This window comes from Sesamum indicum, linkage group LG10 (assembly GCF_000512975.1).
Source record: "Sesamum indicum cultivar Zhongzhi No. 13 linkage group LG10, S_indicum_v1.0, whole genome shotgun sequence".
NCBI lineage: Eukaryota > Viridiplantae > Streptophyta > Magnoliopsida > Lamiales > Pedaliaceae > Sesamum > Sesamum indicum.
The window spans coordinates 5,090,176-5,103,299 of record NC_026154.1 but is presented as its reverse complement, the minus strand read 5'-3'; the positions used below and the strand labels follow the sequence as shown (position 1 = coordinate 5,103,299).

At 33.5% G+C, this 13,124-nt stretch overlaps 1 protein-coding gene across 1 annotated transcript; it reads right to left on the bottom strand.

Annotated features, from left to right (window-relative positions):
* Positions 1,360-8,874, bottom strand: LOC105171967 (eukaryotic translation initiation factor 2A). Its single transcript, XM_011093265.2, has 13 exons — positions 8,686-8,874; positions 7,460-7,869; positions 7,208-7,394; positions 6,447-6,681; positions 6,279-6,347; positions 5,618-5,719; positions 5,505-5,545; positions 3,883-4,016; positions 3,079-3,142; positions 2,904-3,000; positions 2,695-2,813; positions 1,793-1,815; positions 1,360-1,715 (listed from the first exon to the last, which is right to left on the bottom strand). Exons 2-13 carry the CDS (start codon positions 7,849-7,851, stop codon positions 1,628-1,630), a joined length of 1,551 nt encoding a protein of 516 aa, XP_011091567.1. The 5' UTR covers positions 7,852-7,869; positions 8,686-8,874; the 3' UTR covers positions 1,360-1,627.

The window sequence follows — 13,124 nt, the reverse complement described above, 5'->3', positions numbered from 1 at the left end:
AATATTTGTATAAATATATTATAATAAATTATAAATTATATTGACTAAATTAAATTATTATTTTATTGAAATAATTCATAAAATATATTAATTAACTCAAAGTACCAAAAAATTATATCAATTTTTTAAAATTATATTATTTAATATAAATAATATTCAAATTAAATGACCATTATATGTATCTAAAATAAAATTTTAATATATTTTTATTATTTTAAATTTAAAAAATGTACATCTTTTTAGTTAAATTTCTAAAAAATTTAAAGATATAGTTCTTCAAAGAATGCTTCCATTTTATTTTAAATATATAATTTATATAAATAAAAAAATATACTAACAATAAAATACATCAATAAGTAAAGAAATAAAGAACAAAGACCATTGCTCGTCTTCTTCCCCCACTCTCCTCCGCCTCTGTCTCCCTCCCATTCTTCCTCTCGCCACTTCCCCTTCTCCCTAGCTTGGCGACAACGGTTGCCCAGAGAAGTGGGCGACAACCATCGTGAGGGCAATGTCGCCCTAAATTTGGGAGATGGCGGTCGCCCAAATCAGGAGGAGACAGTGAGGTCGCTCCCGCACCCTTATGCAACAGTGATGTTGCCGCCGGTGTATATAATATATATTAGATTATATGCATGATATATATATATATATATAATTACATATATAATATAAATAAAAAATACATTTTTAAATCACTTGAAATTAAGAAGGGTATAATAGTTAAGTAGGTAAAAATTAACGCAATTAATCAAAAAATACAAGACAATTTTGCCTATTTTTTTAATATTAGAGAATTTATAACTAAAATTTTCAAACACAGGAGGATTTTATACTATTTATCCTATATTTTATATTATATACTTAGATCAAATTATTATTGTATATTTCTAGTTTAACAAAAAGTTTATTATATGGATATGATTTGATATGAAATATGTTGAATGAGAAATTTTAATGCAAGAGTTACGATATATTAATAAATGTTGTTGGACGACATCTATATTTCTCTCAACTACCATATATATATATCGACATAAAATTTAAGTGGGTTCGACTGGTTTAACTTAATTGATGTCTTCAGGGAAGCAATTAAGTATGTCGAGACACCAATACTTGTTGAAATTAATAACGATAAGAATTAAGAATAATTACATCGCTCTCTCCTGACCTGTATATACTCTCTCTCTCTCTCTATATATATATATACAAAACAACTGGAGCAAGTTGGCCTTTATTGTAAGAAGAATTGTTATATATATGTTTGTTATACATATTTTCCGCATCATAGATTATTACCATAACAAACATATATAATAAGCACATAAGGCCCAGTTCTTACTGAAGGCTTTAAACAACTCAAGTAACTGGCAAATTTCATTAAGTTCTCTTCATAATTTCCTTAATCAGTCAATATATAGTATGTATCAGTCCATGTCCTAAGACAGAACCAGAAACAAAAATGTCAGGAAGAGAGTAAGAATGCATCTCAATTCAGTGAAAACAATATTAGACCACCTCTCTTGAAATAGCATTGCAGTAGCACCACCAGGACACACATGAATGCTTTGAAACTTATACCATTGAAAATGGCTCATCGGACAGTTTGGCACATGCACGCGCACAATCAAGATCCACCGGCAGCTTCCGCGGCCTTCTTCTCCCTTTGTTTCTCTCTTTTCTTCTTGTTTTTAAGTGCGTTCTTGCTCATTTCTCTGAAATTAATGTATAAATTAGAGTCTGTACAAACCGAAGGACTTAGGGTGGGAGTAAAACGAATAAGTAGACTTACCCGGAAGGGCTTACTCCGAATAGCTGCACAGAAGAAAACTTAACAATCAGTATTTGATTGAAGAGAGAAAAAATTAAACTGAAAAGGCATAATAGTGTTGTGACTGTATAATTTATGAATTTGGCCTCTGAATTGGTCTTATGCATAATTGTGCAACCAAAAACATCGTAGGTAGCTTAAGAGTCCTAACTTTCTGTCACAGAGTAACAAGAAGCAGAGCCCTTGAGTACTATTAAAGACTAGGCCTAAATTATATGAATTATCCATGATATCAGAACCAAATCTCCATTGTCCGATGGACACCAACAGAACATGATTCCAGGAGACAAAACAACTACGATCACATATATCATTAACACTTATCATCCTGCATCTATCTTTTCTATCGAAACACATTTTTCACTTGAATGACTTCCAATTGACGCAATGACAAATCAAATTTAACCGAATTTTGTTAAGAATTTTGGTACTTCCCATTTGACAAAGCCCATAATGCATATCTTTTTGGACCATATAAAATAAATGTAGGTTTGAAATAGTCATTCCGTAATTAGCAGCCAAATAGTTGAGGGGAAAGACCATTCCTGGAGACTCATTGGCTGAGACCTTGTGTTTTGAATATCTGTTCATCTTTAATTACCAATCAGTCTAGCAAACTCTGTACACTTCGAAAACCTAACCATTAATCATTTCTATTAGACTCAAGATGATCAAGAACAGGACAGTAAGAGGCTAACTAACTCACCAGAAGCAAAAAGAGGCAGGTAGGTTATGAATAGGTAAATTTCGTACAACAATTAAAACCATAAAAAGATTTCATACTGCAGTTCAGTTGCATAACAGTAATCTAATTTGGATACTAAAGTAACTGTGTTCAGGTTTAATTGATTTGAATAGACTACCTCTGCCTGAACTGCAGCTGCTGCTTTAGCATGAGGCGGACGATATGCAGCAGGTTTTTGTACTGAAGGGTTGGAACTAGCAGTTTTTGAGGAAGCCTGAGTAGTTTTGGATCCTTGGCCTGGGACATCAGTTCCATTTCAAATTTCCTTAAGTTCAAAAATTCAAAATCAAATTGTGTTTGGTGAAAAGTGCAAGTAAAATGACACACCTTGTCTTGTTGTTTCTTCCAATTTCAAGGAGTCAACAGATTTCGAAAGTTCTGTAATATCGCCAAACTTATCAGGTGACTCTGGTTTCCAGTCCACCTGTTGGCTCAAGAGGTGAAGTCAGCTAGCTAAACCAAATTAATCCCACGAACAAAACACAAACTGAAAGGTATTAACCTGGAACAACTTGTCAAACATCCTCTTGAAATACAACGAGCCATTATGATGAAAGATTTTGATCCTTCGAAACAAGAAAATTGCAAATCATCAGTCCAGAGACCAGCTCACATGAGTTACTGGTTGATTATAAAAACTCAAATGCCGAGTGATCACAAAATCACTTACCAGAACTTTTAAATAAAATAAAATATCATGTGGTAACAAGCACACTTGCTTCACCAGTTGACTTTATTCAGTGGGTAGCACAGCAAGTGCAATAATATGATTCAGATAGACTACTATCTGAACTATTACAATACTATCTTATACGCCTTACATAAAGAAGAATATTTTGTAATTTCACTATATAAAGAAGATACCCAACAAAAGTTGTTATGCTGCATGTATTAATACCCCAAAGCAATATGTCAGTCTTCAGTTTTCAGCATCATCATGCTCAAGTCAATTTTGAGTCAGCACCCCATGCTATGGAACACATATTTCTTTTTATTATGAATGATTAAAGGGGATAATGATATGACAAGAAAATGCTACATGTTTACACTTAGTCCACTTCCGGAGGTAACTAACTAAATTCAAGATCCAATAAACCCAGTCAGGCAGAAGTTATCGCCAAACTTGCAAAATGAGCTGTTGCATGAACCAGCAATAGTTTATGAACTTTTCAGCAAGAGCAAGATAAACTCTTCTCTTACTGAGAGTACGAGTTTAGATGTGTCAAGCAAACTAAAGCTGTGAAAGAGACTTTCATTCAGTCATATATGATCAAGTTATTCATGGGAGGCAAAGAAGACTGCATACCCATTGTCAACCTGCAGTCTTGGAGCTGTTGTGGCAGTCATAAAATACCGCCCATCTGGGGACCATTCACTTGTCACTGATAATTCAGCTTTTGTAGCTCCCAATTTCTTCTTTTCCAAATAGTCCCAGAATGCCTGAACAGGAAAAGGTAATAGATGTCATTGAGGCCTAACAATGTTGAAGGAAGGAAGGATAATTCCAGCATGGCAATAAGCTTGCATATCCAGACTCATGGCATGTCTAGGTTGATAACAACGGGATGAAAATTACAGAGTGGGACAAAAGGTGCAATTGAGGACATTAATTCTAGATTATGGAGATGATGGAGCAGCTTTGCAGATTTACCTATCCAAACCATAAATGATTATGGCAAAAACAGCTCTTTATTAACTATATTCGTGGGGCAGAATAGATCCTACTTTGAACTTTTCCGAGCCCACTAAGGGACTCATACAGAGACAAGTGCCTTTAAAACCTAGTTCCCTGCAGTGATTATTTTTCATATCACTAGAAAATATGGTAAATAAAGAATCATATTTGTAATATGCGGTCATAGAGCAGCTCTAACAAAGAAGAGTCTGGCCCATCTAAACTCAGGCACAGCTGGTGGTTCTGCTAGGTCGGGTATATATTTTTTTTTTATTTTTATTTACTTTTTACCATTAACCATCTTTTTCTGTAACTCTGGTGTTAATTTGTTTTCATAACCCAAGAAATCTCTTCCTGTCTAGAATAAGATCCCTAGTACCAAAGACACAATAGGAACCAGAAGCAGAACCAAAGAGACCCTTAGAATTGCAGACAAGAGCAGTGCGAGAACGGAACTCTTATTTGAAATTCCAGATTGACTCAATTCAACACAGCAACCATACTGCTGGTAACTGGAGTGTAAGTGCACATAGATTCCATGACTTCTGTGGACTAAACAGGTCATAGCCCAGACAGATCACGACAAGGCACTGCCCTGCACATTTACTCACAATCTTATGGTTTCTTTGAGCATTTAACTCCCAAACAAAGCAGTAACGGAGAATCTTGGAAAAGAGATGACATCTACAGAAAAGTTCTTTCAGTGTCTTACATTACATTCTCCAGGATAATTGCCCCAAATTGAACTGAGTTACAAGTTCCTACTTCGAAAGCAATTGCATACATTAATATCAGAGTCGCAACCCTATGTACATTGGACTTCATGCAACATTTTTAATTGCGAAACCTAATATATAGTGCATTTTCCAAATGAATGTCATTATAAATTTTCGAATCTGCTACATAGTAACATCTTACCAAATTGTAAATTATGATCTTTTCAATGCAATTGCCCAAGTTCTATTTCAATTCCCCCCTGCCATGACTACTTACCCTTCCATAACTGCAATATGCCTTTTGAGTATTTTTATTCAACATATCTTGGAACTCTAGTGGCAATAAACAAAAAAAACTAAGCATTTTAGCTAACGGTAAAATTAAGAAATTGAAAATGAAAAAGGAGGGAGAAAAATGTTGACCTAAGGCAGAAACTATCTGAGCATGATTTACCCCAGGACAAGATTTGAGCATGCATTTCAAACAAACAACCATTATTATCAGAAAATGTATGAAAATATCATTTGAAAGAATACCATGTCACCAGGCAAGTTCCCAAAGCCTGCCAAACATATAACTGTACAGCAGTGTTAAGGGCAGAAAGAAATAAGCAACTGAGAGCACAACATTCTTTTCTATATAAGGATACACTTTCCTTTTGGATTCCATCTAATGGTATTGTATGGGCCAGACCCAAGCTCCAGTAAAGGATTGCACTTTTTGTCAAATATCGTCGCCATTGCAGGCATAACTGAACTTGGTCAAGGAACAGAAACAATCATAGAAAACAAGAATAACAATATAGAGGTATACATGGTTAAATATATGTAGGGAGTTAACTAGAAATCTATAGAATAGAGAACCTCATACGTTTCTTCTTTTCTGTTATTACTTAAGAACAATCCTGAGGTGAAGCACCAAGTTTCTTTTATACTTGGCATGCCTTGATGGATACAACAAACAGTTACTACCACCCCATAATTCTTAGAAAGATGAAACTTTCAGTGGCTTGTTACCAAAAGCTTTTCCAGCTCCATAAAGTATCTTCACCTTCTTTTGTTATATACCTCAAGCCTTTGAAATAAGACAGGTAATAAATTTTAACTCAAAAAGAAGAAGGAAAAGAGAAATGGGAAACAAAACACTATATAATTGACTGTAATCTCCTTCAGTAACAAACAAATATATGAGTGATTGATATCCAAACCTTTTTGTTCTACTAAAACTAAGAGGTTTGCATTTTCATATGTTCACACTACATCTATGGGAGAAATCAAGCATGATTTAGGTACAGAAGAAAACAAGGATACATCCATAAACAACAGCAAATTCTTTACCAGAGGAAGACCATTGAACGTCATGCACAGGCCCTTCCTTACCTGCCAAAGTATTCAAGATTATCTGGGGCTAACTAGTACTAAAGCAAAATGTACCATGTTGAGTCAGCTGAGGAAAAACAAAAAGAAGATAACACATACGAAGTGGCACTAATCCTTCATAAGTTCCATCAGTAGTCAAATAGTTTAACTTTGACTCTCCATAGTAACTTTGATTTGTCTTATCAACATCTGACTGAACAACAACCAAGAGACCCGTGGAACCACTGTTCCAGCTCAGCTGCACTGATGAACACCTAAAGAAACTTTTTCGGGCAACAGGTTGATTCTGCAACTCCTTTCTGCACGCAAATATTTGAACATTGCCTGGCATCCCCTATAGAGAATATATTGAGATAAAGAAGTATACTTATGTCTTCTTATGTAAAATAGCATAGAACAGTGAATCATGTCAAGAAGGCTGCTACTTAAAATCAGAAAGGTGAAATCCATCACACATACAGACTTAAAACAATTTTGCACAAAATCAACATTCAATGGTTTCAGAATCTTGCAATAATTTTGATAAACCTCAAAGCTCTTAAGATCCAGATAACCTCCTCACAAATAATAGAGTCACTACATTTATCCATCTCACTTAAAATCTACAATATCTCAGATTTCATATTCGTTTTTGTTGAAACTTTGTGTTAAATTGCACCTCAAGGTAATTCATGATTCCATCATTCGTTAGAGTTCAAAGAACAGAACACAAAAAGAAAAATGGATACTCAAACATTCAAATATTCTTGATGCTGACGCTAATCATGAACTCATGGAAGAAGTATATTAGAAGATAAACGGTGGGATTGTGCTACCAACTTCCTAACTCAATCATCGCTTCAAAAGTGTATAATGAAAACCTTTGATTCTGGAACAAATGCCGCCACATGAGATCCAGGGTTTCTAGATAGGTCAAATGCAGCTATTCCGGGCACTCTAAGCCTATGAGTAATCCCTTTTGAGAAGTCTCCAGGGTCAAAGAATTGTGCTTCATTTGTTGCTAAACGGCATGCTACAGCTTCATCAGAGCTAAATCGGACTGAGGGCCTGAGAATAGGAAAATTAGTTAAACGAATATTTCAGCACTGTAGAATCAAAATCCTACCACATACCATGTTGTTTTTGTCATGTTCTTCTGGAATACTTGATAAACAGAGTCACCAGTTTCTGTCTTCCACACAACCACATTCTTATCCTGTGGAGATGTAGACTTCTGAAAGGTCTGAACATAAGTCCCACAGGGAGATATGCTAGCAGCAAGAAGGTTTGGTACTTGTAAGGACCTTATCTCTACCAAGTTCTTGGAATCATAGATGCTAATAACAGAGTCAGATCTGATGACCATGAGTTTTGACCCATCCTCACTGAACTTTGTACTCGTACATGGTACTTTATTCAATTTCACACTGGGTTCGCCACTGCTGAATGGAGGCCCACTCCAGATAGTAAATCCCTCTGGATCTCTCACTAAAATGTCCAAGGGTGGCGGCTCTGCGACTGCCATTAGAAGGCGGTAAAGATTCTGTGAAATTGAAAGGATTAACAATTCATAAGTGAAGCCCTCAAAATTCAAAAGAAAAATACACAATACGATCCAATGTTTGGTACACGGCATACTATTTTATAAGTAACAGGAGTACAGTTCTTTCTCATAGAAAATATTAGCACAACTTAAATTTTCATCTTAATTATTTTCTGATGTGGGGCTAAAAAGTCAGGAAATCTAATTCTGATTTAAACATTCAACTGACCAAATACTGAGAGCAAGCAAATCATTTGCTGCACACGGTTCAGTCACCAATATAACCTATATGATCCAGATGAACAAAAAGACATCAAAGAAGCAAAAACCCAACAAAAATCTTGATCACATTTTTAGCTCCATATCTGTCTATACATCCTAGCCCATCATAGTAAGAAACTGTATTGTCAAAACCACAATGAACTTTTCGAACACAGCTTCAGACAGGGAAAATCACTAAAGGATTGGACTTTTCTAACCCGAAACAATTAAAATACAAGAATGCGCCATTTTTACTAGACAGGGAAAATCACTAAAGGATTGGACTTTTCTAACCCGAAACAACTAAAATACAAGAATGCGCCATTTTTACTAGAAACAGAACATACTCCATACAAACCATATTTCATCAGCCAGCACAAAAATTTCACCAAAAATCTTTCTTGTATCCTTAAACTGGATTTGAAATCCAAAGCATCTGAATTCTCAAATGCTTAGCAGATTTTCCATTGATTTTTAAGAACATCAATTTAACCGTTCACATGAACTACATTAGATTAATACATACATCAGTATGCGTACAACCATAGAATTCACCTGAAAAAAATAAGGCTAGCAAGAAATTGGCGGGGAATTGCCTTCGGCGAGCTGAAATCTCTGGGTGGTGAAGATGCCGGTGCCAAATTGATGACCCGAAGTTCAAAATCCTACCCGATTATAATTAGGGTTTATATGACGAACAACGTAAGTATTAGAATTCTCCAATTTCATATATCAAATGTCACTTTACCCCTTGGAGTTTTAATTTCAACTTAATATAAAAGATTATTTTTCATCTAATTAAATCTTATAATAATTAATTCTAAAATATTACATTAAGTAAAAATTTTGAACTTTGAAATTAACAGTTTAAAGTAATTATACATTAAATTATCAATCAGTCTTATCTATACTATATATATAATTGAAGATGGGCGATTAATGTCTCAATTATTTTGATATATCAATTTTAATATTTAATTAATTTATTAATTTGCACCCACCCATTTAATTTCGTACTCCCTCATTAAACTTCAATAGTTATTCTTTATTTTTAATTTTTATTTCTTTTATTTTTAATAAATTGAATATTAACTTATTATCCTATATATTTTATTAAATAATAAATTTTTATAAATATTTTATTTTAAACAAAATTTATAAAAATTGCGCACACATAGAGTGTGGCACAAATCACTTACTAACTATAGCTGAATTGCAAAAGTGATCTTGAAATCTCGTCTCAGGTCATCAAAACTCAAAAATTGTGTTTGGATTCGTATCTTTATATTTTTCGAGATAAGATAAAACACACTCAATGTTTATTTTTGTGTTTTTACACCTTATCTGCGTGTTTTTCTGTTTTTCAGCTTTATATATATATATATATATATATATATATATATATATATATATATATATATATATATATATATATATATATAGTTTTTCTGTTTTTCAGTTTTATATATATATATATATATATATATATATATATACATAATATAAAACATACATGATTTGACAAAAAAACAACAATTTTTATCTCCCAAAAATACAACATTAATCATAAAATATTTATATATATACATATTTATATATGAAAATATATATAAATATATATAATTTGATAATGAACAATGGCTTTTGTCTCCCAAATCTCAACATCAAACCTACAACACTTATTTTAAATTACTCCAAAACACAAATTCAAACATATCATCTATTTTCAACACACACTTATTTATCTCTATTTTTCACTCTCTATCTCCAAACTATAAAACAAAACACTCAAACTACAAATTCAAACACAACGAAAGTCTTTGAGTCAAACTGAGGTGCCTAAATCCTTCTTGTTCCGCATGGTGGTACAATCATTTGTCTAAACTCCCATTAGCTTTGAAATCATATATCAATGATCTAAAATCATTATCTTGGAAGTCTACGCTTTTACAAATACTAAGCAATTTCAACAGATTTCTGTGTCTAATATCTCGCACTGCATTTCATTTGCCATAAACCTCTTAAACGCTCCTTTAACAACAAGATGAAGCACTTCCACAGCAATCAATGTCTGTCTATCATCAAGAACCCCTTGTAAACAAATCCAAATCGTCCCCAACCAATCAAATTATCAGAGGTTCAATCTTTGAAGACGTTGCTCGGCTAAGAAACTTGGAATTGGTCCAGATAAAATATTTCTTGAAAGATCCAACTCTACCAGGCCAATTAAAGCACTTAATCCTGGAGGTATTTCCCCTTGAAGCAAGTTAAGTTCTTGCAAACTCAAAAGTTTCCCCATGTCGGAAGGAATAGGACCCTCAAGATTATTGTCAAAAAGCTCCAGACGAGTGAGGTCGAGAAGGTTCTCTATACTTGATGGAATTTTTCCACGTACTTGAGTTCTTGACATCACTAGGTCGAATAAGTGACGAGACAAGTTGGTGATTACCGTGGAAATGAGCCACCTAACAATGGATTTTCATAAATTGAGCTTTTGCAAGTTTGTACAATTTGTCAACGAGGAAATAAAGTTTATGCCATCTTTAAATGGGATTATATGCTATATATAAACCAGGAAGACGTGAAATCCTTCCAAGCAATGGGATCGGCCCGGTAAATAAGTGGTCGGCAAGCTTCCATTAGGCTCGCAATTCACTTCCTGTGGTGGACCTGTTCTTTCTAATCCAGAGCCTTACAGAACACTTGTTGGTAGACTATTGTATCTAAGCTTCACTAGACCAGATGTTTCTCATAGTTCCCAACAGCTCAGTCAATTTGTTATTCGCCTCTGTCGGCAGCATATGGAGGCAGCACTCCACTTGGTCAGATATTTGAAAGGATCCTACAAAAGATCTGTTTTTTTTCCCATCCATAATCCTTTTCTATGGTGGCATAATGCTATATTGATTGGGCTAGTTGCCTTGACACTCTACGCTCGTTGACTAAGTATAGTGTATTCTTCGGTCCTGCTTTGATTTCATGGAAGACGAACAAGTAGCCCATAGTCTCGCGCTCCACTACAGAGGCTGACCACAAGAGTCTTGCTGCCGTTGTTTGTGAATTTCAGTGGATGTCGTACCTCCTCTAGGATTTTCAAGTGCCTCTTTGCACTCCTATTCTCTTGTCATGTGATAATTAGGCAGCAGTCCATATTGTAGTTAATCTCGTGTTTCATGAGCTCACTAAACACCTAGAAATTTACTGCCACCTAGTTCGTGATTGGTACAAGGATGGGTTTGTTCTTCCGTCTCACATTTCTGGTAAAATGTAGCTAGCTGATCTCTTCACAAAATCTCTACCTGACCCTCTTTCTCTGCTCTCTCCAAGTTAGGCTTGGTTGATCCTTTTCCAAGTCCAACTTGAGGGTTGGCTATTTAGATTGCAGTCATCATACTCACCATGTTGCAGTCTCATATTGAAGAGTAATTCAGGTGTTGCTTCTTCCGTACCAGAGAGTCGTACTTATATATAGAAATTGCACTCTTGTATATAGCGTTTCTTTGTACAAATCTTCCATCTGCTATCAAAACTTTTACAAATCTTCTCCCTATTTTCTTCTTCTACTCCTCTAGGCAATTATAGTTTGTTATTCCACAAGTGCTCCTCAGGGTAATTATATATGTGTGTATATATATACACTACACAAAATACAACTTTTAATTATGACTAATCCCATAGTTAATAATAAATAATTGAAAAAATATCATTTTTCATGCCGTAACTTAGGATCTTTCCACTTTTGATTCAATTGGTTACTTGATTCTTACTTTTAGTCTCACAAATTTTAAAAAATAGTATTTCTTGTCCCGTGGTAATGCATGGGATTAAAAGTGCTAATTTTTTTAAAGTTATGAGACCAAAAATGAGAATTTGATAACCAATAACACCAAAAGTATAAAAACCCTAACAGTCACTTACAAAGCACGTGGCATTTAATAAATTTAATGGAAAGACGCCATGGGACCAAAAATACTACGTTTTAGAAATTAGAGAACCAAAAGTGAGAATCCCGTAATCATAGGAATAAAAATGAAAACACCTTAAGTTGTGGGACGAAAAATGTTATTTCCCTTGAATAATCTATACGCTACAAAAAGATTAAGTTTTCGCTACACTATAAATAACCACAGCTTAAAACTCATGGTAAATCAATACTATTAACCACGATTAAACAAAATTAAAACAAAAACTTTAATTTTTGCCACGACTAATCAATATTTACCATACTTTTTACCTATAGCCAAAATATTTTGTCATAGTTTTGGCCACACCTGCAAAAATAACGACTAATGTTCATTGCAAAGTCGTGATTGATATTTGCCATGATTTTTTTCTTTTAACTATAGTAATTAATCGTAACGAAAAATTATTTTTTTCTAGTGAAATTGAGCTTTTAATAGACTTTATATATATATATATATATATATATATATATACTGGTGATGAATTGTTGAAATTATATGTATTTTGGAACCAAAAATTTATATTTTAAAGATAATAATATATTATTTTATTTTATTTTATTTTTTGCTATCATATTATGTTTGGTGTTCATACAACTTCTCTCACTTATCTTTCTTATACTTTTTTTTTTTTTTCTAAAAGCTCTCCTTTCCCAGAAATTGAATTGAAACTGGATATTATTATTTGATATTGCATTAAGAAAAAAAAAATTCAAGTGGATGGTTACAACCAACTTCAGAAATTTCGATTTTCCAAACTACTCAGAGAAAAAGTCAAGTAGTGCAAGAAAATGTATATATTTTTTTTAATAATTAGGACAGAAAATATATATTTGATAATTTATAAAATATTCTCGTAAATTTTATTTAATTTATATATATTATATATATATATATATCTACAGTGCGTTTTATTATGAACGAAACACATAAGAGTGAAGTGTAAGGATGACAACACATAATTGGGATAAACATTAAAATTTGTCATATAATTTTTTAGTTCAACAATTAAAAATAGTAAGGATATAGACA

What these genes read in the sequence shown, in the direction of transcription:
- LOC105171967 (XM_011093265.2), bottom strand. Translation starts at nt 7,851, where the DNA reads ATGGCAGTCGCAGAGCCGCCACCCTTGGACATTTTAGTGAGAGATCCA. An exon ending in AACATGACAAAAACAACATG is followed by an intron (nt 7,395 to 7,459) that starts GTATGTGGTAGG and finishes TCCTATTCTCAG; the next exon opens with GCCCTCAGTCCGATTTAGCT. An exon ending in TGAAGGATTAGTGCCACTTC is followed by an intron (nt 6,348 to 6,446) that starts GTATGTGTTATC and finishes ATACTTTGGCAG; the next exon opens with GTAAGGAAGGGCCTGTGCAT.